The following is a 27295-nucleotide window of genomic DNA, read 5'->3' on the forward strand; positions in this document are numbered from 1 at the left end:
TGTACTGTTTTATGTTCTATGTAATCTGAGGATATTACTTCACCTCAGGTGACGTAGGATGATATCAAGGGGAAATTTTTCGCAAAGATTTTGCTGGTGGCATTAGTCAGAAATTACAGGTCAGTTTACAGCATTGCTTACAATTTGGTTTTGTTCTCCCCAATGCAAGGAACCCAATGTGACATCATCTATTGCCCATAATGGGACAATCTGAAGACAGCCACAAATGCATATTCACTCTGGATCTTGATTTGGACTTTCCACTTCTCTCAGTGACAAAGTGATCATTGTTCAGACATCCACGTGTAGCTCAGATATTCGGAGCACTAGATTGTCATTGGAGCAACACAAATGGATTTGCACATTGGGACTGTGTAGAATTCCAGATGTAGCTATAGGAACTTCCTGGGAAATTTAAGATCCCATTTTGCAATGTCCCGTGCCTGGAACCACCTGCAAGAATCCATGTAGGTTGGAGAATTTGGAAGGATCTGTTTTAGATGAGCCACTAGTTGCTCAGAAAGGGTGAGAGGCTCAAAACCCTCCTGGGTAACCCATCCCCAACATGCTACTAACAATTCCCAAAGTACATCTACCCCAGCCCTTTACACACTCCCTACTGATAGACGTCAACCATGGCCCTAAACTGACACCCCAAAGACGAGAAAATTCTAATTCCAAGCTCCACAGCACCTAAATCCTCTCCTTTCACCTTCCTTTCCACCGCCCCAACCCAGCTCCACTCCAGCAACTCGCTCCAGCCAGGACCTTCCTTCGTGTTACCTGATGTGGTAGCCCTCAATTTACCCTCAGCATGCACCCTAACTCCTTACCCAAACTTTTAAGGATTTTATGGTGAGTGATAGTCTAATTCCTGCTTCTATTTCTTATGTTTTTATGTTCAACCGCATTCCAACCCGACACTGACAGATAAACCTGGCTGGCTGTACTACTGGATGTTTAAGACACAGAATATTGCAATTATCGCTATGAGAAAGGGGGCTCGTTTCGATATTCTCTTTGAGTATCTGATTCCCATGCCTTGGAATGTGTTGGTTGGGGTGTAACAGACCTCAGTGAGCTGCTTTCTTTAGCACAGTTTGTGGGTTGTTAAGCTATTCAGTAAAGTTAAAAGTTGCCATAGTCTTATCAGACCATAGGCCTACTTCTGTATTAGGCAGAGAGAGAGAGAGAGAGGGAGAGAGAGAGAGACTGGTTTACCTTGAGGATATTACACCTCAAGTGAGCAGAGAGGCTGAGAAGGAGGGATCTTCCTGAAGACAGCAGCTAATGCAGGAATTTAAACTGTACTGTTGGCATCACTCTGCATCACAATCCAACCATTTAGTCAACTCCACTAACCAACCCCATTCACTAATACAAACTGGAATAATGCGGTTTTCTGGAGATTACCTGGAGATCTGCACCATGTGTGAGCTGCTCGGTTTGTTTTAAGTGCAACAGGGATCAGCTTCCAGTTCTGACACTTGTATACTGCAAAATAAACATGGGGTCAGGCCATGGATCTGAGAGGAGGAAGAAACAGCAATGGCCACATCTTGAACTGCATCTTAAACTAAACAACAATAAGAGGTACAGTTAGTAAGTTTGCAGATGACACCAAAATTGGAGGTATAGTGGACAGCGAAGAGGGTTACCTCAGATTACAACAGGATCTGGACCAGATGGGCCAATGGGCTGAGAAGTGGCAGATGGAGTTTAATTCAGATAAATGCGAGGGGCTGCATTTTGGGAAAGCAAATCTTAGTAGGACTTATACTCTTAATGATAAGGTCCTAGGGAGTGTTGCTGAACAAAGAGACCTTGGAGTGCAGGTTCATAGCTCCTTGAAAGTGGAATCGCAGGTAGATAGGATAGTGAAGGTGTTTGGTATGCTTTATTTTATTGGTCGGAGTATTGGGTACAGGAGTTGGAAGGTCAAGTTGTGACTGTACAGGACATTGGTTAGGCCAAAGTTGGAGTATTGCATGCAATTCTGGTCTCCTTCCTATCGGAAAGATATTGTGAAACTTGAAAGGGTTCAGAAAAGATTTACAAGGATGTTGCCAGGGTTGGAGGATTTGAGCTACAGGGAAGAGGCTGAGCAGGCTGGGTCTGTTTTCCCTGGAGCGTCAGAGGCTGAGGAGTGACCTTATAGAGGTTTACAAAATTACGAGGGGCAAGGATATGATAAATAGACAAAGTCTTTTCCCTGGGTTCAGGGAGTCCAGAACTAGAGGGCATAGGTTTAGGGTGAGAGGGGCAAGATATGAAAGAGACCGAAGGGGCAACTTTTTCACGCAGAGGGTGGTACGTGTATGGAATGAGCTGCCAGAGGATGTGGTGGAGGCTGGTTTATAGAATTTAAGAGGCATTTGGATGGGTACTTGAATAGGAAGAGTTTGGAGGAATATGGGGTGGGTGCTGGCAGGTGGGACTAGATTGGTTTGGGATATCTGGTTGGCATGGATAGGTTGGACCGAAAGGTCTGTTTCCATGCTGTACATCTCTATGACTCTATAATGTATTGTTCGTGCCTTTAAAATTTCTTTGATGTTTTAAATGCAACAGGAGGCTTATTTTAGTTTTAGTTATAGACATAGCAAAGCTTAAACTGACTATAATAAATGGGGTATTTTCATGGTTTACTTAATTCTTATGTACAAATGTAGGGAGAGGGTCATTGCACCTGCAATGTCTATACTGTTGAAGTTCAATGCCAGAACTTAAGACTGAGTAGAAATGTATTTCTGGTTGGGGAACTTGTCAACTACGTTTAGTTCTTTATTAATAAAGGTCAATTTTTGTCATGGGATGTTATTTATTATTGGTTCTAATCAACCCTGGTCTATCTATCATTATGTGAAGATACAAAGAAAGAGCAGAAGTAGGTCAGTCAGCCCTTCAAGTGTGCTTCATCATTAGTAAGATCTGATTGTAACCTCAAATGCGCACCACCCTCTCTTGATAATCATTTAGACCTTTGCTTAACAAGACACAAACATTATCTACACCAAAAAATATTTCAGGACTCTGCTTCCACCACCTCTTCAAGATGGGAGTTCCGAAGTTTCACATCTCTGAGAGGAAGAAAATGGCAGCCCATTAGTTTGAAATGGCAACCCCTGATTGCCAATCCAGTGGGCTGCTTCATTATAGATGATGTCAACCTTGAGTGTTGCTAGAGCTGCATCCATTCAGACAACGGTAGTGAATTCCATCACACTGCTGATTTGTGCCGACAGACCACAGAGATACTTTTGGAAGCCAGTAGGTGAATTACTTGCTCTGGGATTCCAAGCCTCCAACCTGCCCTTATAGCTGTAATATTCATATGGCTAGTGACCCCTAGTTCTTGGTACTCAGATTGGAGGAAATATCCTTTTCCTGTCCTGTACGTTTCATTCGACTCACTATTTACTTCTCTAACATCTGGTGGACACAAGACTATCCTTTCTAGCCTTTCCTCATAAGACAAGCAACCCTTGCCAGACATTAGTCTTGGAAACCCTCTCTGAACTGCTTCGAATGCATTTAAATTCTTCTTTAAGTAAGTTGACCAATGCTGTGCATAGTATTCCAGATATGGTCTTACCACTGCCTTGTATAACTGAAGCATAACATATCAACTCTTTTATTCAATTCTACTTGCAATAACTAATTACATTCTATTAGCTTTTCTAATTATTTACCGTACCCTCATAATAGTCTTTTGGGATTCATGCACTAGAGCAGTCAGGTCCATCTACATCTCAGAGCTCTGCAATCACTCTCCAATGAGATAATATGTTTTTTCTTTGTTCTCCCAGTGAAATGGCTAATTTCCCATTTCCCCATATCATATTCTACTTGCCAGGGCTTTGCATACTCACATAACTATCTATATGCCTCTTCTAATAATTTCCCAATATTTTAATTTTTATAAAAGTTTTTTTGTATCTGTATTCTCTCATGGGATGTGACCATTGATGTCTGAGCCAACATTTACTGCCATCCAATTATCATTGTGAAGGTGGTGTCGAGCTGGCCAGTTATGTGCTGTAGATCCACAACGCCATTAAGGAGGGAGTTCCAGGATGTTGATACAATGACCCTGTAAGAACTATAAGACTATTCCAAGTCAGGATGATGAGAGGCTTAGAGGGGAACTTGCAGGTGGTGGTACGTTGCTACCTTTGTCCTTCTAGGTGGAAGCGGTCATGGTGTTGGTGAATTTCTACAATGCATTTTATAGATGATACATACAGCTGCTACTGAGTGTAGGTGGTACAGGAAGTGGGTAGTTTTGACGTAGTGCCAATCAAGTGGACTAATGTGTCCTGGATGGTGTCAAGCTGGAGTGTTGCTGAAACCGCACTCATCCACACAAGGGTAGATAATTCCATCATACTCCTGACGTATGACACATAAATGGTAGACAGGATTTGGGAAGTCAGGAGGTATAAATTACTTACTAGATTCCTAGCCTTCAACCTACTGTTTGACTGCAATATTCATATGGCTAGTCCAGTTCAGTTTCTGGTTAATGGTAACCCTCAAAACATCAATAGTGGGGGATGGAGTGACAGTAATGCCATCAAACATAAGGGGGCACTGGTTAGATTTTCTCATATTGGACAGGGTAATTGCCTGCAATCTGTGGCGCAAATGTTTCCTGCTATTTTTCTGCCATACCCTGGCATTATCCAGGCATTGCAGCACTTGGATACGGACTGCTTCAGTATCTGACAAGTTGTGAAGGGTATTGAACATTGTGCGATCACTGGTGAATATTCTCACTTTTGACTTTGTGATAGAGGAAAGGTCATTGATAAAGAAGCTGAAGATGGTTGTGTCTAGGACACATGTTTATGGACCTATGACAGATGTTAAGCTAACTGGCCTGTAGTTTGGTGCTCTCTGATTCTCTTCTTTTTTGAACAAACAGTTTAATTTGTTTGTTATCCAATGTAATGGAATCTTCCCTGAATCAAAACTAAAGATAAATGCATCAACAATCTCATTAACCACATCTTTTACGACCTTAGGATAAACTCCATTAGGTCCCAAGCACTTATCAGCCCAAATCTCCAATAATTTATTCTGTAGTTCTTTGGTAACTTTTATGAGTTCCTCAATTCCTTCCATAATCAGATGTATCACTCCTATGGGATCTTACTGGCAACATCTAAAGTGAAGACCATTGCAAAGTATTTGTTCAATTCACTTAACATCTCTTCATTCCCATTATTAGTACTTCAAACTTATTTTCGACAAGACCGCTACATTAACTCACAATTTTAACACTTTTTAAACATTACATTAATTATATTTATAATTCTTAAGATAAATGCTGTTTTGACATTGCTAATTAACTTTATTATTGTATGCTAATTACTCACCTTGCAGATGAACTAGATGACAGGCTTGGGTGCTCAAAAACCGAGCTTTTACTAAGATTAAGGTACTCAAGAAATCAACAGCTGCAATTCAAGCCTGAAAAGTTGATCATGTTATGACATTGCACTCCTAGATGAGATACTTTACCATTATCAGAAAATACGAGGGATTCTCCAACCTCATTATCATTCGAGCTACATCCATTGTCAGCATAGTAAGTAATGATAATACCATTTAGTTTACCATCTTCATTAAACCCCACCTGGAACAAAACAATAGAAATATTCACTTTTGTTAAAACCACCATTTATTGTGACAGATTCACAGCTGGCCTACTCAGCTACTTGGCAAGAGGTGTCCAGTTATGGACCTCAATTAATGATTACATGCTTTGGAGCATGAGATACACAATGTTGAAAAGAAATATAATAAATTTGTTACATGGGCCACAAAACCATGCATTCAGTGTTTATAAGCAATGAAGAGAGCGAAAAAAACATTGGCACACATAACTGAAGATATGACTAATAGTAGAAAGAAATTACTTGGAACTTGAGGAGCCAGTCAGAAGACATGTTATATAAGGACAACATGGTGACTCAGTGGTGAATACCATTGCTTCACAGCACCAGGAATCCATGTTTGATTCTAGCCCTACGTGACTATGTGTAGTTTGCATGTTCTCCTCGTGTCAGCACGCATTTCCATCAGGTGTTTCAGTTTCCTCCCACAGTCCAAAGATGTGCTCGTGGGGTGGACTGGCCATGCCACAATGTCCTGTAGTGTCCAGAGATGTGCAGGCTAGGTGGACTAGCCATAGTGAATGTGGAATTACAGGGATTTGGGTAGACTGCTCTTTGGAAGGTTGGTGCAGACTCTATGGGAAGAATGACCTCTTTTGCACTGTGGAGATTCAATGAAATTTTGATCCAGTACTGTGCAATGAAAAAGGGCTAGTCAACAATTTTGTTGCAAAAGAATGTTTAAGGATGAGTGACCACAGTATGATAAAATTTTTGATACTTGAACATGAGCTAGTTCATTCTGAAGCAAAGTGTTAAATGAGAATAAGGGAAATTATGAAGGCATGGGGTATAAACTGGAAGGTTAAGGTGGATTGGGAAAATACGTTAGAACTGAAAATGTGCAGCAGGTCAGGCGGCATCCAAAGAGCAGGAGAATCGACGTTTCGGGCATGAGCCCTTCTTCAGGAATGAGGAAAGTGTGTCCAGCAGGCTAAGGTAAAAGGTAGGGAGGAGGGACTTGGGGGAAGGGGGGGCATTACGTTAGAAGGCATGACTGTACACAAGTGATGGATAGTCTTTAAGTAACTGTTACATGATCAACAGAAGCTTATTTCAAGGCACAAAAACTCAAGCCAGTCAACTGTTCAGGAAGTTCAGGATTGTCTAAGGTTATTAAAAACGGCCTATAAAGTTACCAGAAATTGCAATACTTTCGAGGATTGGGAGGTTTTTAGAATACAGCAAAGGGGGATCAAGAAATTAATAAGGAAAGGGAGAATGGAATGTGGATGTAGCATAACAAAAATCATTATTAAAAACTGACCGCAAAGGTTTCCATAGTTATGTCAAAAAGTAATGTTTGGCTATAACAAGTTTGGGTCCATTGCATGCATGGTGAGGAGTATTTATAACAGGGAACAGGGAAATGGCAAAGAAGCTAAATTATTATTTTGTGTCAGCTTTCATTGAGGAAGACAAAATAAATCTCCTAGAACTGCAGATCTAAGTGAAGAGGGAGAATGAGGAATTTAAGGGAAATAGAGTTAGTAAGAAGATTCTAACTGGAAAAATTAAAGTTGATAAATCTTCAGGCTTCCATCCTAAGGTTTTAAAGTAATTGGCTAAAGAGATAGTTAATGTATTTGTGATTATCTCTCAAAATTCTATAGATTTGGGAATGACTCCCATGGAATGGAAAGGAGCAAATGTCACTCTCTATTTAAGATGGGAATGAGAGAGAAAACAAGGAACTACAGACCTGTCAACCTTTTATCATTACAAGAAAAAAAATCTGGAAACTTTAATACAGGAGGGGACAAACATATCCTTGGATGATTGGGCATAGTGAATGGGAAATCATATTTGACTTCGAGTTTTTTTTTGGAAGATCTTACTAACAAAGCTGCAAAAGACAAGCTGATGGATGTAGTACATTTCAATTTTCAGAACCCATTGATTAAGTCCCCCACAGAAGTTTGGTGAGAAAAATTAAAGCACATGGGATTAGAGGTAATGTACTGGCATGGAATAAGAATTGGCTAACGGGCGGAAAACAGAGAGAAGGAATAAAGGCTGCAACTATTTGGGTAACACAAGGATCGAAAGTTGGCCCCAGCTGCTTAGAATATATATCAATAATTTGGAGGTCGGGATCAAACGTAATATTTCCAAACTTGCAGATGATACCAAAGCTTATTGAGACTGTGTGATGTGAGAATGATGTAGAATGGCTTCAGGAGGATTTGGGATCCATCCACCTTCCGAGGACCCCTTCGCCCACCTCCAACACACTGCATCCACCTGGACACCCCGTGCTGGCCTATTACCTGTCCTCGACCTCTTCATTTCTAACTGCCGCCAAGACATTAACCACCTCAACCTGTCTACCCCTTCCCCCACTCTAACCTCTCACCCTCACAAGGCGCAGTCCTCCAATCCCTCTGCTCCACTCCCAACCTCACCATTAAGCCAGCGGATAAAGGGGGTGCAGTGGTAGTCTGGCGCACTGACCTCTACACCGTTGAAGCTAAACGCCAACTCGAAGACACCTCTTCCTACTGCCTCCGAGACCATGACACCACCCCCCATCACCAAACCATCATCTCCCAGACCATACAGAACCTCATCACCTCAGGAGATCTCCCCCCCCACAGCTTCCAACCTCATAGTCCGGGAACCCCGCACTGCCTGGTTCTACCTCCTTCCCAAGATCCACAAGCCCGACCACCCCGGCCGACCCATTGTCTCAGCATGACTCCTGCCCCATAAAACTCATCTCTACCTACCTCGACACTGTCCTATCCCCCCCTAGTCCAGGAACTCCCCACATAAGTTTGAGACACCACCCACGCCCTCCACCTCCTCCAAGACTTCCGTTTCCCCGGCCCATAACGCCTCATCTTCACCATGGATATCCAATCCCGCTACACCTCCATCCGCCATGACCAGGGCCTCCATGCTCTCCATTTTTTCCTCTCCAGGCGTCCCCAACAGTACCCTTCCACAGACACTCTCATTCGTTTGGCCGAACTGGTCCTCACCCTTAACAATTTCTCCTTTGAATCCTCCCACTTCCTCCAGACCAAAGGGGTAGCCACGGGCACATGTATGGGCCCCAGCTATGCCTGTCTCTTTGTTGGCTACGTAGAACAGTTGATCTTCCGTAATTACACCGGCACCACTCCCCACCTCTTCCTCCGCTACACTGATGACTGCATTGGCATCACCTTGTGCTCCCGCGAGGAGGTTGAGCAATTCATCAACTTCACCAACACACTCCACCCTGACCTTAAATTTACCTGGACCATCTCTGACACCTCCCTCCCCTTCCTGGACCTCTCCGTTTCCATTAACGATGACCGACTTGACACTGACATTTTTTACAAACCCACCGACTCCCACAGCTACCTGGATTACACGTCTTCCCACCCTATCTCTTGCAAAAATGCCATCATATATTCCCAATTCCTCCACCTCCACCGTATCTTCCCCCAGGGGGACCAGTTCCACCATAGAACACACCAGATGGCCTCCTTCTTTAGAGACCGCAATTTCCCTTCCCACATGGTTAAAGATGCCCTCCAACGCATCTCGTCCACATCCCGTACCTCCGCCCTCAGACCACACCCCGCCAACCATAACAAGGACAGAACGCCCCTGGTGCTCAACTTCCACCCTACCAACCTTTGCATAAACCAAATCATCCGCCGACATTTCCGCCACCTCCAAGAAGACCCCACTACCAGGGATATATTTCCCTCCCCACCCCTTTCCGCCTTCCGCAAAGACCGTTCCCTCCGTGACTACCTGGTCAGGTCCACGCCCCTCCTACGACCCACCCTCCCATCCTGGCACTTTCCCCTGCCACCGCAGGAACTGTAAAACCTGTGCTCATACCTCCTCCCTCGCCTCTATCCAAGGCCCTAAATGAGCCTTCCACATCCAAAGTTTTACCTGCACATCCACTAATATCATTTATTGTATCCATTGCTCCCGATGCGGTCTCCTCTACATTGGGGAGACTGGGTGCCTTTTAGCAGAGCGCTTTAGGCAACATCTCCGAGATACCCGCACCAATCAACCACACCGCCCTGTGGCCCAACATTTCAACTCCCCTTCCCACTCTGCCGAGGACATGGAGGTCCTGGGCCTCCTTCACCGCCGCTCCCTCACCACCAGACGCCTGGAGGAAGAACGCCTCATCTTCCGCCTCGAAACACTTCAACCCCAGGGCATTAATGTGGACTTCAACAGCTTCCTCATTTCCCCTTCCCCCACCTCATCCTAGTTTCAAACTTCCAGTTCAGCACTCTCCCCATGACTTGTCCGGACTTGTCCGACCTGCTTATCTTCTTTTCCACCTATCCACTCCACCCTCTCCTCCCCCAGTCACCCACTGTACTCTATGCTACTCTCTCCCCACCCCACCCTCCTCTAGCTTATCTCTCCATGCTTTCAGCTCACTGCCTTTATTCCTGATGAAGGGCTTTTGCTCGAAACGTCGATTTCGCTGCTCGTTGGATGCTGCCTGAACTGCTGTGCTCTTCCAGCACCACTGATCCAGAATCTGGTTTCCAGCATCTGCAGTCATTGTTTTTACCTCAGGAGGATTTGGACAGGCTTCGTGAATAGGCAAGAATATTGCCAATGGAATATGTGGAACAATGTAAGGTTATCCACTTGGCTAACAAAACAGATTTGAAAACTATTTCTTAAATATTAAGAGGTTAGGAATTGAGATGTGCAAAGGGACATGTCAATGAGTCACTGAAGGCTGATAAGCAGATGCACCAAGATGTTAGGGAAGGCTAATGAAATGGTATAAACAAAAATAGCTCTGATAGCATCTGTGGAGAGAAGGCAGAGTGAGGGTTTCAGGTCCCAGTGATCCTTCTTCTGTACATGATTTTTCATTTTCGATTTCTAGTATCTGCAATTCTTTGTTTTTTTTGTGCTCAATGAAATGCTAGTGTTTATTACGAGAGGATTTGAGTACCAGAGTAGAGACCACATGCTTCAGTTGTGTGGGAAAATGATTAGACTGTGTTGTGGTTCTGTTCGTTGAGCTGGGAATTTGTGTTGCAGACGTTTTGTCCCCTATCTAGGTGACATCCTCAGTGCTTGGGAACCTCCTGTGAAGCGCTTCTGTCATGTTTCCTCCAGCATTTATAGCGATTTGTCTCTGCTGCTTCCGGTTGTCAGTTCCAGACGTCCGCTGCAGTGGCCGGTATATTGGGTCCAGGTCGATGCGTTTGTTGATAGAATCTGTGGATGAGTGCCATGCCTCTAGGGATTCCCTGGCTGTTCTCTGTTTGGCTTGTCCTGTAACAGTAGTGTTGTCCCAGTCGAACTCAAGTTGCTTGTCATCTGTGTGTGTGGCTACTAAGGATAGCTGGTCGTGTCGTTTCGTGGCTAGTTGGTGTTCATGGATGCGGATCGTTAGCTGTCTTCCTGTTTGTCCTATGTAGTGTTTTGTGCAGTCCTTGCATGGGATTTTGTACACTACGTTGGTTTTGCTCATGCTGAGTATCGGGTCCTTTGTCCTGGTGAGTTGTTGTTTGAGAGTGTGTTGGTTTGTGAGCTGTTATGAGTCTTACTGGTCGCAGTAGTCTGGCTGTCAGTTCAGAAATGTTCTTGATGTATGGTAGTGTGGCTAGTCCTTTGGGTTGCGGCATGTCCTCATACTGTTGTCTTTCCCTTAGGCATCTGTTGATGAAATTGCGGGGGTATCCATTTTTGGCGAATACATTGTAGAGGTGTTCTTCTTCCTCTTTTTGCAGTTCTGGTGTACTGCAGTGTGTTGTGGCCCTTTTGAACAGTGTCTTGATGCAACTTCTTTTGTGTGTTTTGGGGTGGGGCTTTCTCCCATTTCTAGATGTGATGGTACAGAGAACACCGAACGGAGAATTCACCACAAAGGTATACAGGAAAGTCACACACACAGACCAAGTCCCGAACTACGAAAGTCAGAGAATTCCAAGAGGCATGGCACTCATCCACAGAAACTATCAACAAACACATTGATCTGGACCCAATATACCGGCCACTGCAGCGGACAGCTGGAATGGACAACCGGAAGTGGCAGAGACAAACCACTATAAGTGCTGGAGGAAACCACACAGAAGCGCTTCACAGGAGGCTCCCAAGCACTGAGGATATCACCTAGATATGGGACAAAACGTCTGCAACACAAATTCCCAGCTCAGCAAACAGAACCACAACAACAAGCACCCGAACTACAAATCTTCTCACAAACTTTGAATGATTAGACTGTACCTAGAGTACTGTGTGCAGATTGCCTCCTTGTCTCAGGAAAGATGTCAATATCATACAGGGAGTGCAATGAAGGTACACTAGACTTGTTCCCAGGATGGAGACACCTTCTTGTGAAAGGACATTGGGCAAACAGGTTCTGTATTCTCTAAAGTTTTGAAGAAGATGGTCTCACTGAAACTTACAAATTTTTTTAAGGAATAGACAGGGTAGATGCATTGAAGTGTCTAAACAGAATGCATGATTCAAAAGTAAGGAAGATGCCACCCTGATCTGAGACAAGGAGTTTTTTTCTTTAACTTCAAGGATTGCAAACCTTCAGAATTTTCTACCACAAAGACTGTGGAAACTCAATATTTGAGTAGGTTGTTATTTGCTGCAAGTATTTCATTGGAGAAACATATATTCTAACAAGTTAAACAGGTTAGTCCTTCTAACATTGAAGTACACTTCAACACACAGCTTTTTTATAAAAATTCATTCACGGGATGTGGGCATCACTGGCCAGGCCAGCATTTATTGCCCAGCCCTGAATCGTTAAGCATCAACCACATTGCTGAGAGTATGCAGTCACATGCAAGCCAGACCAAGTAAGGGCAGGAGATATCCTTCCCTACAAAATAATGGTTTGATGGTTACTATTACACTCTTAATTACAAATTTATTTTTAAACTTAATTCAAATTCTATCATTTGCCATGACAGGATTCGAACCCAGGTCTCTAGAATTCGAACCCAAGTCCCCAGGATCTGATTCTCTGGATTGATAATCTACAAGCAGCCCATCGCCTTCCCTTTTTAATCAGTTGTTTATACATCATTACATTATTCTTGCTGATAGCAAAGTTGGTACAAGGAAAAGCCATCTGCGATTTTTGAACTCTGACCTTGTATTTGAAAATATAACTATGGCGTTTGCCAACTGCTTTCATGTTGGTGGCCAGGTCCATTATGCATCGAACAGGTCTGTAAGGAACAATATGATCACATTAAAAAAAACATGAAAGAGGAAGTCTGAATAATAGAACATAGAACAATACAGCGCAGACCAGGCCCTTCGGCCCTCGATGTTGCGCCGACCTGTGAACTTTTCTCAGCTCGTCCTCCTACACTATCCCAATGAAGACTAATACTTGCGTAAACTTTAGAGAGGGCACAGTTAGCTCACTTGGCTAATTCAATAGCATGAGGTAGCCACCAATAACCAGAAGCATGGCTACAATTTCTGTTTGCATGACAGAAATAGTTCACCTATTCTCAAAGCTAATAAAAGGCAACTTTGGACTAATTATCCAATTCCACTATCCAGCCCTCGCTAGCTGTTTTGCATTTGTAATGAAATACTGATCTTATCAACAAATGAAACATCACTTCCCATGATCCGCTCCTTTTCTATTGGCTTTATTCATAAGATACTAGGGCCTTCAAGCTACATCATTATTTAAACCTACATAGAGATCCCATCTGCCAGCACTTGGCCCACACCCCTCCAAACCCTTCCTATTCATTTATCAATCTCAATACCTTTTAAATGCTGTAATTGTACCAGTCTCCACTACTACCACTGGCAGCTCATTCCATACACACACCAGAAACGTCTCTTTTATATCTTTCTCCTCTAACCCTAAACCTATGCCCTCCAGTTTTGGACTCCCCCACCCCATAGAAAAGACCTTGTCCACTTACCCTTTCCATGCCCTTAAGATTTTATAAACCTCTATATGGTCACCCTCAGCCTCTGACACTCCAGGGAAAACAGCCCCAACCCATTCAGCCTTTCCCTATAACTCAAACCCTCCAACCCTGGCAAAACCCTTGTAAATCTTTTTTTGAACCCTTTCAAGTTTCACAGCATCCTTAACTAGACATTTCCCAAATGTCTGCATTCATCAGAAATCATTTCAACAAAAAGTTGGTTCGTTCATCTTTCATTAAGGCCAATTACCAGCCAAGTCATATTTTCCTGAGTCTTATTGTTTAAACTTGTTCATAGAACGTGGTCATCAGTGGCTAGGCCAACCTTAATTTTTTCCATCCTTAATTGCCCTGAAAGAGGTTTGGATGATCTGCAGTGGGCCTTCAGGTATAGGGATACCTGCAGTGCTATTAAAAAAGGGGGTCCAGAATTTTGACCCAGTGACAGTGAAGAACTGACAATATAACCACAATTGTGTGGTACATGGGGGGGGGGGCAGTGACTGCGATGAAATGGCAACATAAGTTCCAAATCCAGATGGAGTTCAGTTTGGAAAGTAAGTTGCAGATAGAGGTGTTCCTGTTCACTTGCTGCCCTTCATTTTCTAGGTGGTAAAGGTCATGTTTTTGTAAGGTGCTATCAGAGGAGTTTGGTGAAATTCAAACACATGACCTTAGAAAATGAGCCTGGGGTTCTGGATTACTAATCTACTGCCTTTACCACCATGTCACCTGTCTTCCCTCGACATTAAAATTTGGTTGTCATTCGGTGGTGATCGAAAAGGTGGGTTACATTTTTAGAGGATATCAGAAATATAAAGTGAGAATGGAACTCAGTCAGTGCGGTAGAAACAGCTGAACATTCCAACGAGAACAACAAATGCTGGAGATCACAGTGGGTCAGACAGCATGGAGAGACAGCAAGCTAATGTGCTGAATCTCAAGGACTCCAATGTTTGGGCAAAAGGGAGGGTGGTCACATAGAAATGAGTCGAGCAAAGGTGTGAGGGGTGTATAAGACTAGAAGAGGTTGCCAAGACAGAATGAAGTAAAATTAATGCAACAATTGAAAACAAAGATGATGAGTTTAAAATGTTGTTAGTCAGTAAAGCAAAGCAGGTTAGCAGGTCAAGATTGAAAGGATGGAGAACCTTTACGTATGACAAAATACAGTCATCAGCTGGCATTTGTCAAAGATGGAGTTTGAGATAACAGAAAGCAAGCACACAGCAGTCTCTGAGGCACATAAATCCATTATCTTTTTGCTCTTTTTGTCAAAGGTAGGTGGGGCGGCACGGTGGCAAGCACTGCTGCCTCACAGCGCCTGTAGACCCGGGTTCAATTCCCGACTCAGGCGACTGACTGTGTGGAGTTTGCACGTTCTCCCCGTGTCTGCGTGGGTTTCCTCCGGGTGCTCCGGTTTCCTCCCACAGTCACAAAGATGTGCGGGTCAGGTGAATTGGCCATGCTAAATTGCCCATAGTGTTAGGTAAGGGGTAAATGTAGGGGTATGGGTGGGTTGCGCTTCGGCGGGTCGGTGTGGACTTGTTGGGCCGAAGGGCCTGTTTCCACACTGTAAGTCTAATCTAAAAAAAAAGGTAAAGAAGATTAAGATGACAATGAATGGCACAGAAGAGGAATATTAGGTGTCCACATCCTCCAGGATGATCCTGGTGCAGTCAGTAATTTAGTCTTTAGACAGTGGGGCATTTTTGTCATCAAGATGTTGCAATTCAATCTAATTCTAGCTTTGTTATAGTCCTTTAAATCAAAAACATAAAGGTCAAAACATTGGCAGCAATATTCTTGCACAGTTGTGAAATTTAGTAGTAGCTAACTGGCTGTGAAGAATTCATCACATGATTGGTTCTCAGAGCAGGTTCTCATACTCCTCTGTGTTTCACATGGAAAGCTAATGACTTTCCTGCCCAAGACTTGGCTCCCTGTTCCACTCCCCTTCCAAACCCTCCACTCAACCACCATCCCAGCTGCTAAAATATCCTGCACTATCTACCAACCAGCTCTCACTTCCTGTCGGTTTGGGTAATCAACAGACAGATGGAAGGTGATGCATTGCTCACCCTCTATGTGGAAAAACCTATCCATAGTAGCAATCCACTGACAAGCTCAGTGTGGGATTCCTGTTCCTCAGAGTCCCACTCTTGTGCACTGCTAGCCAATGTGGCTGGCAGATTAGGGCCTGAACAGGCCTCAGAATGGGCAGGCTAGTGGGCACCTTACTCATACATTTTACTTCATGGAAGCGGACTAGCTATTTGTCATTATCTTACCTACTTTTCTACAAAAACCTGCCAGTGGGGACTGAAAAGGCCAGCCCCCTGTCAATGCAGATGAGGCATTGGACTTGGTTTTTCAAATGTGCCAAATAAATGCAAATTGTGCTGTTCCAAATGTAAGACAAACTATCAATTGAACCACATGTAATATTTAAGATGTTTCAGAATTGAGTTTCTGTAATTAAACTGATAATTATTCCCCTGGTTACTGTTAAGGAAGAATTTAATGCTTCATTTATCTTTTCTTTCTGGAGGTTGTGAGGGGAGTAAGTGAACATTTGGATAGATATCTACATCTAATCAGATTGGATATGCTGGGATTTCAGCCAATTCTGCCCTCACAGTGATCATGGCATAGTGAGGAAGGTAAAAACAGTCAAAGACCCACCCTAGAGGCAATGCTGCCCAGATTGCCATCTTGGCTTTGTTGCCTCCACAAAGTGATTTTCAAGAGCAAATTATTATCAAATTAATCTTGCCCTTACTCTGCAACCCTGCAAATATTTATTTTTACAGAACATATCTTTGAAAGTTACTCTTAAATCTTGTTCTCCTACTCTTTCAATCAATACAGATCACAATAACTTACTGCATTAAAAGAATCTCATCTCCCCTCTGGTACTTTTGCCATGGCTTCTGGTGGGCAATTGGTATGTTATTTAAAACAATTTGTCTTCACTTAAAGCATGAAAATTCCAATCTAAGTTTTAATGCATGAATTAATATCCAGCTTACCCTTTTTCTTTGCATTATGTTGATCAAACGTAGCTTTTAATACAACTTTTTCATTAATGCACATAAAGATGAAATAAAGAGGGCAGGATGTGTGTGGAAGTTGTAAGAACTTTGCATTTTGCTTCATGATGGGATACTTGACCAAGGTAAAAGCTATCTTGGCTCTCAGCGGGAAAACTCGGCTGGAGACTAGGGTTGTGTAATTATAATTTGACAAAACAGGGAGCATATCATAGGATCGTTAGTAGGGATGCTTCCTGAGCTGGTTAGCTTTGCTATCATTGAGTCATAGAGCTGAGCAACAAGGCTATAGCTGTCCTGTGCTTATCTTTATCTTGAATTATTCTAAAGTGCAGAATGTAAGCAAAGTTGTTTGTATCAATATATAAGTACAGGCTGAATGTTCAGCTCCAAACAGTGCTGTTAGACAGTGGAGACTGTCTTCAGCCTCTCCGTGAATTCACGAAAAATAAAGCTTCTTGAAACAAGACTCAAAGTCTCAGACCAAGTAATTTCCTCAACAATGCGTTGCTTCTGATACTGCCAAGTTTCTAAAAAAAAATCAACAATATATTCTATCCAGTATTCAATTGGATCCTACCTGGAAAGGACTGTTGCAGCCACTGCTGCACCACAAGCTACTAAATTGGCCCGTGTAGCTTTACCTCCATAAGCTCCTCCCAAACGCTTAGCTGAGATGTTGATACTGTGAAAACAAAAACCTTTCTAAATTATATTGAATTCTATAATTATTTTTAGATAATACTGGACTAAAAGGTAACCACTAAATTTCGAAGTTGTACATTAAGAGGTTAAAATTGCAAATGCTTGATAATTGATATAATGACCACAAAAAATGTTACAAATACATTGCAGTCCATCAATTCTGTGAACACACAAGACAGGTTAATGTTTCATGTTGGTGTCCTTTGCCATAGACTAGTAAATATCAAAACATTCACTTATCCTTTGTTCTCACTAACTGTAAAACTGCTGTGTATTTTAAGTACTTTATATTGATATTACAACATTGCCTCTTGCTGATTTAGTTAACTATTGATGAGCAGTGATATTTTTCCTTCAATTATATATACAAACTCACTTTGCCACAAACCTCAGCAGAGCTCTGACGCAACTTGGATGTTTCCATACATTCATGTTTGAGGTTAAGGACAATCAACCAAGGTTCTACTATTCTCACACCTTACAGTGCGGCTTGGTCAAATACATCTGTCATTAGTGATCAACTAAATAAATCAAGATTCAAGATCAAGATCAATGCCAAATTGTCTACTTTTGCTGCTATATGTTTGTATGTATGTACAAATATTCATTTGCATGTTTGTCTGCAACATTTTCTTAACTGCTGTGAATTCAAGTCTTTCGGAGGTTGTGATTAGTTATCACAACTGTTGGTGAGGAATGGTGTAAGTTAATTGTGAAACAAATGCAAAAATAAATAAAAATGACATATTATTGTATGATTGGCAGGTATTTTACGATATTGATTAGAATAGTGATGTGATGGATGATTTAAAACAAAGATAGCCTGGTAACTGAGATGGTCAGGTGGCGATCCCTTTATTTAGTTTCTGCTTAGAAGTGTTTTTGTCAGTTTAACTTATGACATGATACATTAACTACATTATGCCACACCTAACTCAGTTTAATGTTGAAATTTGCCTTCTGCAATTTAAATGTTACTATTAATGCAATTTGTAAAGTTATTGTAGCAAGTTAATCACAATGGGATAAGAATGAACCATCTGCTTACTCTGTGGCAGGTATTCCAATGGCACAGGCAATAGCTTGTTGTGCTAAGTCCAACCATTGACTCGCTGCCTGAACATCCAAACCATCTTCAGTAGGCATGCACCGACAAATCTGACCCAAAATAAACAGTACAGTCAAAATATAATCACTGACAGTTATTTCTAATTAAATCTCAGATTATACAATCTTAATTTAAGAAACAGCTATCAGGTCAGTTAGGTCTCACCTTCTCAACGTCTCATCTCTCTCTCTCTAGTGAGACAGTAGTCGTTTAGGATATGTTGACTTTACCTTTAACATAGGAATCATATGAATTTCCCCGAAATGTTTCATTAGGGCATAAAGCACATAGAGTATTGTGCAATTATATTTGTTTCATTCCTTCTGCTCTGCCCAAATTTGGAATTGTACCCTTTATTTTACCTCACTCTTCTCTGGTTTAAATTGCATCTGCCACTTGTCCTTTCATTCAATCGACCCCCTTTATATTTCTAAATGATCACTCTCAGTTCACAATGATACCAGCAAATTTTGAAATGCTATCATGTACCCTAAAGTGTAAAGTATTAATACCGATCAGGATGAACAAGAGATCCTCACATTGAGTCCTGGAAAACCCCATTTTTATATACCACCACTCTCTGCTATCACTCAGTCCCTTTCTTAACTATGCTGCTACTACATCTTTTATTCAACTCAGTCCATGACTCAGTTGTATGGCACTTTTTCAGATACCTTTTGGAAGTCCATGTACACCACATCAGTCACATTACATTCATTTACCTTCCCTATTACTTATCAAAACTCCAACAAATTACTTAGACATGACTTTCTTTTAACACATTCTGACTAGATTTCTCTAATTAACCCTCAATTGCCCAAGTTACTTAATTCTGTCCTGAATAATTTGTAAATCCATCTTGTAGATGATGGATAGAACAAATGAACCTTGCTTTGCAAACCACCAAGCAAGTGGAATATCTCTTTAGTTAATGACACTAAGCACAAAAATAATTCCATCTGCAGATGCACATAAATCATCAAATTGTCAAAAAATTTGAAAAATTATCAAATAACAAAATTATGCTGATGATTTCTTCGCAAGCACAACATTTACTAACCTGAAGTTTTCTTTTTACAGCTTGTCTATAAAGTATTTCCAGTGACTTTCATTATTATGGATTACTGTGGAATACGAATTCTCAGTTGCCAAGAAGACTGTAATTGTGCAAGTTGTTTTGAAAAGTATGCAAAGATCTGTCCTACCAGCTACTTTACACCATAGAGAAGGTGTAAGAAACAAACTTTCTTAATGTATACATAAATTACGAAACAATCAGTTCTATTATAACATTCTTTTCTTTAATGTGAATTAGCTATAATGTGATTGAAGAATTTCGTCCAATATTTGTAGAACACAAACTTTCCTTACCTGTACTGGCTATAATGCAAATCCAGGCCCATTGGTTTAAATAGTGCTGCTATTACACAATTTTCTTATAAAGTGGGATTGCACAAGAACAAAACTATCGCTTTATATCAGAACAGACTGTATTGTTCAACTTTGTTTGCTCTCAAAATTGCATCTTGTTAAAAAATTTTCTTTCTTCACTATTTGCTAAGAACTTATCTTATTCCATATTCAATATAATTAATTAGGCTGCATTTTAACATATTGACCTGCTCACAATGTCCAGCAGAAGTAATGAACCTGGAAGATTGTGGGGTTGGGTTTTTCTTTTCCATAGCAGTTTAAAATCTTATTCCTGGCTTTCCTGACCAATTACAATGGGTGCACATGTTCACAACTCACATCTGACTGTCAAGCCTCAGCACGGAAAGGGTCGAATAAAGCTGAAAATGGATTGCAGGGCAGCCAATGCAGTACTGCCATTCAAGAAATGAGCAAGGGACAAACCAGGAAACTTAAGGCCACTCAATCCAACATCAGTGCTGGGCAAAATATTGGAAGCAATTCTGAGGGAAACAATTAATCTGTATTTGGACAGGCAGGAATTAATCATGGAGAGTCAGCATAGCTTTGTTAAAGAGAGGTCATGTCTGACCAACTTGATTGAATTTTTCAAAGAGGTGACCAGATGTGTTGATGAAGACAATGCTTTTGATGTAGTCTACTTGGACTTCATCAGGGTTTTTAAATAAGGTCCCAAATGAGAAACTGAGAGCGAACAGAAGAGCCATCGGATTCAAGGAAATTTGGATAATTCGGTCTACATCAATTATTTAGACTTGAATGTTGGAGGATTCATCAGTAAGTTCACAAATGACACAAAAATTAGTGGGGTGGTGAATAGTGAGGTGAGTAGTCTTAGATTCCAAGTGGGTATAGATAAGGTTGGATGTATGTCAGGTGATGCACTTGGGCTGAAAAACAAGGCAAGGAAATACATAATTAAAGATAGGACCCTGTTGGGCAACAAAGATCAGAGGGACCTTGGTGCATATGAAAACCATCAGAGCAGATGGATAAAGTGGTGAAGAAGGCATGTGGTATACTTGCTTTTATTAGTCGAAGCAGAGAGTTTAAGAGCAGGAGATTATGCTAGAACTGTATAAAATATTGATTAGGCTCCAGCTAGAGTATTGTGTACAGTTCCGGATTCCACATTATTGATTTTATTTATTATTGCCACAACTACCAAGATACAGTGAATTTCCTCAGCACCCTCTCTTGTGCCATCACATCTCTTCAAATTCCACTCATGACTTATGTTAAATTTGCTAATGAAATAGTGATTTGGATCTGAAACAATGATGAGACCGAGTACAGGAAAGAGAGCTCGCGAGTTTAGTGGCAAGCTTGTTTTGCGTGCTAACACGACAAACTATACCTCACATAAGTACATCAGGGTAACAGAACTGAATGCAGGATATAGTGTTACAGCTGCAGACAAGGTGTAGAGAAAGATCAACCCTAATAAATAAGAGATCATTTCAGAAGTCTGATAATAGCAGGCAAGAAGCTGTTCTTTAATCTATTGGTACAAGTTTTTAAACTTCTGCATCTTCTGCCCAATGGAAGAGAGTGGAAGAGGACTTAACCAGGGTGGGATGGGTCTTTGATTATGTTGGCTGCTTTTCCAAGGCAGCTGGAAGTGCAGACGGAGTCAACGGAAGGAAGGCTGGTTCTCGTGATGGACTGGGCTGCACTCATAAATCTCTGTAATTTCTTGCAGTCTTGGGCAGAGCAGTTTCCACAGCAAGTGGATATATCCGGATAGATGCTTTATATGCCGCATCTTTAAAAATGAGTAAGAGTCAATGCTGAATTTTCTTACCCTCCTGAGGAACTTGAGGTGTTGGTGTACTTTCTTGACTGTAATATCAATGTGGATGGACAGGGACAAGAGTTTTGGTGATACTTACTCCTTGGAACTTGAAGCTCTCGACCATCTCTATCTTCAGACCATTGATATAGACAGGGACGTGTCCTCAACTCCACTTCCATAAGTCGATGACCAGCTCCATTGCTTTGCTGATGTTGAGGAGAGATTATTGTCTTTACAGCATGCCATTAAGCTCTCTCTCTCTTTCCTGTATTCTGTCTCATCCTTGTTTGAGATCCAAACCACTATGTCATTAGCAAATTTGGCATAAGTCATGAGTGGATTTTGAAGGAATGTGGTAGCACTGGAGAGAGTGGTGAGGAGATTCACTAGCGTGTTGTCTGAACTGGAGAGTTTTAGTTTTGAAGGAAGATTGGATAGACTGGGTTGTTTTCCTCAGAGCAGAGAAAATTAAGAGGGGTGTGCATGAGAAGAATAAAATTATGAGCAGACAGGGTAGACAGTAAGGAACTCTTCCCCTTGATGGAGGGATCAATGATCACTGGGACATAGGTTTAAGGGAAGGTGCAGAATACTTAGGAGGTAGGAGAAAAGACATTTTCACCCATAGGGCAATTCTTACAGTCATTAAATATTTAAACAATTATTTCAATGTCAATAAGTAGTTTTTTTTTTACCTGTGTTTCCATGTGGAAATGGTACTGTTCACCTGCTCTAACTTCCCCTTCAATTTTGCAAGGAGATTCTGAAATAGCATCTTCAGGGTGTCCAACAAGCAATCCCTTTCCAGGCGATGGGTAAAAGGATTTTTTCTCAATAGCTTCATCAAGGGTCACTATTGGTGGCTGTTGATCTTGGTAGGTGACCTTCACTACTTCTACCATCTCCAGAGCATGATGTTGTGAATCTTAGTATGAAAATGGACATGATTAACACATATGTATCTCGGTAGCTGGTGAAGCAGTACTGAAGATCAACACCTTTTTTATGTAGTTAAAAAATTCTCAAACTTCTAATTCATAGTCTGGATAGCAATGTTAAAACAATTATTGTAGCTATGATTTTATTACCGTTTTGAATGGTACATAACTTCTAAATACAATTATGGTCTGCTATCATTCATGGGTATTGAAAAAGGAAATCAGCAAATGATATTAATTATCATTTGAAAAACTCACTGAACTGAGGTATCCTTTTGACCTTTCAACACATTACAGATCTATACAACATCATTAAAATAGTGACATCCCCAAAGTACTTCTGGTGTGAAATTGTAATAAATGATGAGAGACTTAAAGAGGAGTTGGAAAGATTGGTTTTGAGGAAACATTTGAAGACATAGAAATGTGGAGAAGTTTAAAGGAAAGCGTACACGAGAATAAAACTAACATAGCTAAAAGCTTTTTCCAAATTTCACAGGGTGAAAATTATCCTTTTGGAAAGCTCTAGCTCAGAACCACTGTAGAATTTAGTTAGGACTGCACAAACGTATTGACCAAATGCTTCAGGTTAGTTTTCAGCCTTAAGAGACTGACAAATGCATCTCGACATTTTAAACCCAGCACCCAGTGATTCCGTGCTGTTTACAGTCACGGAACACTTCCCCTTTGAAAGAAACCTGGCTGAGGGCAGTCAGAGTAGTGACAACAGCAGCAACAGAGTGAAGGAGAGTGAACATGGGAATGGACAGCAGCAGCACGGAGTTGAACCTAGGAGCAGAGCTCCGGCAGTGACATCATGACTCAAATAGTAACATAGATTTGGCTGCTCAGGAACCAGAAACATAGAGGGATAAGACACTTACTTTTTGTAGTTGTAGTCTGTGGGGGAGGTGGCCTCTCAGGGGGCAGGAACAGCAGCCAGATCAGCAGTACCATGACTGCCTCTATCAAACAAGAGGGAGGATTGAAGTGTAGATGAGCAGTAGTCACTGGGGACTTTAAAATCAGGGGCACACATAGGCATTACTGTGGCTGCAAATGGAACTCCAGAATGGTGCGTTACCTCCCTGGTGCCAGGCTCAAGGATGCTTCTGAGCAGGCACAAGATAGTCTGAAGGGTGAGAATGAGGAACCAGAGGTTGTGGTCCATATTGGTCCCAACGACAAAGGCAGAAAGAGAGAGGAGATCCTGTAAAGAGAGTTCTGGGAGTTAGGTAGAAAGCTGAAAAACAGGATGCCGAGGGTGTAATCTTGGGATCACTTCCTGTGGCCTTTGCCAGCGAAGCCAGGAACAGAAAGAAAGTACGGTTAAGAATGTGGCTGAAGAGCTGTTGAGGGAGAGGGGTATGTGGATCATTGAGATGTCTTCTGGAGCAGGTGGACCTGCACAAAAAGGAGGTCTGAACTGGAGGGGGAACCAATAACCTGGCAGGTAGGTATGCATGTGCCACTTGGAACGGCTTTAGTGTGTCAGGGGAGTGGGAACCAGGTCAGTAGGTCAGCAAGTAAGATGACTGAGCAGTCTATGACAAAGACAAGTGACTAAGAAGAGCAGACAGAGGGCCTGGCAGTATGAAGTGTACTTGCTTTAATGTGAGGAGTAAACAGGGAAGGCAGATGGATTTAGAGTTTGGATTAATATATATATAACAATGATGTAGCTATTACCAAGACTTGGTTGACAGAGGGGAGAAACTAGCATCTTAAGATTCAGGGATTTAGATGTTTCCGAGAAGATAAAAGAGGTGAGGGAGTTGTGTAACTGGTAAGGGAGAATATCACAGCATGACTGAGGGATGATACTTTCGAGGATTCAGCCAGCAAGGCCATATGGGTAGAGGTCAGGAATAGGAAGGGTGATGTCACTTTGATGGGATTGCACTAACAGCCTCCCAGCAGCCACTGGGAGATAGAGGAATACATGTGTGGACAGATTATGGAAAAATACAAAACAACAGGATTGTTGTGGCGGGTGATTTTAACTCCCCTATATTGACTGGAACTCCTTTAGTGCCAGGGGCTAGGATGAGGGGTAATTTGTTAGGTGTGTCCAGAAAAGTTTTTTGAAATGTTATGTAAATAGTCCAACGTGGGAAAGGGCCATTCAACCTGGTATTGGGGATTGAGACTAGACAGGTGATAGAAGTTTCGGGGGATGAATTTTAGGAACAGTAACCATAATTTTCGAAGTTTTAATTAACTTGTGGATACGATAAAATAGTCCTCAGGTGTAAGGGAAGATTAACTACCACAACCTTAGACCGGAACTAGGGAATGTAGATTGGGGGCAGCTGTTTGAGGGTAATTCCACATCTGGCACATGGGAATCTTTTAAAGTCCAGTTGATTAGAGTTCAGGACTAATCTTCATGTGAAAATGAAGGAGAAGGAAGGCAAGATTCAGGAACCTTTGACAATGAGAAATTGAGCGCTTAGTCAAAAAGAAAAAGGCATACATAAAGTTTAGGAAACTGACAAAGGCCTCGAATAATGCAAAAATATCAGAAAAAAAATCAAGCAAGAAATTAGGAAAACTAAAAGGGGCCATGAAATGTCTTTGCCAAACAGGATTAAGGAAATCCCAATGCTTTTATACATATATAAAAGGAGCAAGAGGGTAGCTCAGGAAAAGGTAGGTCCACTCGAGGACAAAGAAGGGAACTTATATATGGAGCCGGAGGAAGTAGGTGAGGTCCCTAATAAATACTTTACATTGGTATTCACAAAGAAAAAGGACATGTTGATATTCTTTGACATATCAAAAAAGAAGACTGTATTGGGTGTTTTAAAAAGCATTAAGGTCGGCAAATCTCCAGGACCTGAAGGGATTTATCCCAGAATCCTGAGGAAGCAGGTGAAGAAATTGCTGAGGCCTGGTACAAAATCTTTGTATCGTCACAGGAGAGTTGTTGGAGGGCTGGAGAATAGCCAGCATTGTTTCTTTGTTTGAAAAGGGTAACAGGGATAATCTGGGAAATGACAGACCAGTGAGCCTTGTGTCAGTTAAAGGAAAAACGATTGGAAAGGATCTGGAGGTATATAAATTTACTCAAATTTTGAAAAATATGGACTGATTAGTGAGTCTGGGAAGGACATATCTCGCAAATGTGATTGATTTTTTTGAGGCAATGAAAAAGATGATGGATGAAAGTGATGTGGTAGATGTTATCGATATGGACTTTAACAAGGCCTTCGACGAGGTTCCATGCGGCAGATTGATATAAAAGTTGAAGTTGCATGGTATTCATGGTGAGCTACTAAGATGAACTGACTTGGTCACAGAAGGAAGAGTGGTGTTGGAAGAAAGCTTTTCTGACTGGAGATCTGTGACCAGTTGTGTTTCCACTGGGATCAGTGCAGGACTCCCTGTTGTTTGTATTACATAGAAATGATCTGGAGCAAATGTCGGTGGTTTGACTAATAAGTTTGCAGATGACACAGAATTGGGGGAGCTGCAGATAGTGAGAAGGATTGCCAGAGGTTACAGCAGGATATAGACAGGCTGGATACATGGACGGAGAAATGGCAGATGGAATTCATCCAGAAAAGTGAGAGTGATGCATTTTGGGAGATCTCACACAGGAGGGAAGGACACAGTAAATAGCAGAACCCTTAGTAGCTTTTAACATACAGCGGGATCTCAGTGTTCAGGTCCACAATTCCCTGAAAATGGCAACACAAGTGGAAAAGATAGTCAAGAAGGCATATGGCATACTTGCCATCATCATTTGGGGCATAGAGTATAAAAATTGGCAAGTCATGTTGCACCTGTATAGAATTTTAGTTCAACCACATTGGAATATTGTGGACAGTTTTGGATGCCACACTACCAGAAGGATGTGGAGGCTTTGGAGAGGTACAGAAAAAGTTTTCCAAAATGCCTGATTTGAAGCTATGAGGAGAGATTGGACAAACGCTGTTTGTTTTCACTTGAATAGCACAGGTTAAAAGGCAACTTGATAGAAATTTACAAAATTATGAGTGGCATGGATACAATGGATAGTTGAGTCTTTTTCCCAGGGTGGAAGTGTCAATGAGGTGCTGCATTTTGGGAAAGCAAATCATAGCAGGACTTATAAACTTAATAGCAAAGTCCAAGGGAGTGTTGCTGAACAAAGAGACCTTGGAGTGCATGTTCATACTTTCTTGAAAGAAGAGTCACAGGTAGATAGGATAGTGCTGGTGGTGGTTGGTATGCTTTCCTTTATTGGTCACAGCATTGAGTTGGGAGGTCATGTTGTGGCTGTACAGGATATTGGTTAGGCTACTTTTGGAATATTGTGTACAATCCTGGTCTCTTTCCTATCGGAAGGATGTTGTGAAACTTGAAAGAGTCCAGAAATGATTTTGCTAGAGTTGGAGGATTTGAGCTATAGGGAAAGGTTGAGTAGGCTGGGGCTGTTTTCCCCAGAGCATTGGAGGCTGAGGGGTCACCTAATAGATGTTTATAAAATCATGAGGGACATGGATTGGATAAATACACAAAATCTTTTCCCTGGGGTGGCGGAGCCCAGAACTAGAGGGCATAGGTTAAGGCTGAGAGGGGAAAAGTATAAAAGAGACCTAACGGGCAACATTTTCACGCAGAGGGTGGTGCGTGTATGGAATAAGCTGCCAGAGGAAGTGATGGAGGCTGGTACAATTACAACAT

General features: G+C 41.7%; 1 protein-coding gene across 3 annotated transcripts in view; it reads right to left on the reverse strand.

Annotated features, from left to right (window-relative positions):
- The window catches only part of LOC132822962 (uncharacterized), a 196561-nt gene that overhangs the window by 32559 nt on the left and 136707 nt on the right, over positions 1-27295 (reverse strand). For all 3 annotated transcript variants that reach the window (XM_060836424.1, XM_060836434.1, XM_060836416.1), the window contains 6 exons: positions 22382-22611; positions 18398-18507; positions 17225-17329; positions 12784-12862; positions 5527-5641; positions 1414-1494 (listed from right to left, as the gene is read on the reverse strand). In XM_060836424.1, the coding sequence (XP_060692407.1) occupies positions 1414-1494; positions 5527-5641; positions 12784-12862; positions 17225-17329; positions 18398-18507; positions 22382-22611 (720 nt within the window). The remainder of the gene's footprint in view (positions 1-1413; positions 1495-5526; positions 5642-12783; positions 12863-17224; positions 17330-18397; positions 18508-22381; positions 22612-27295) is intronic.

Source organism: Hemiscyllium ocellatum, chromosome 2 (genome assembly GCF_020745735.1).
Source record: "Hemiscyllium ocellatum isolate sHemOce1 chromosome 2, sHemOce1.pat.X.cur, whole genome shotgun sequence".
NCBI classification, from domain to species: Eukaryota; Metazoa; Chordata; class Chondrichthyes; order Orectolobiformes; family Hemiscylliidae; genus Hemiscyllium; species Hemiscyllium ocellatum.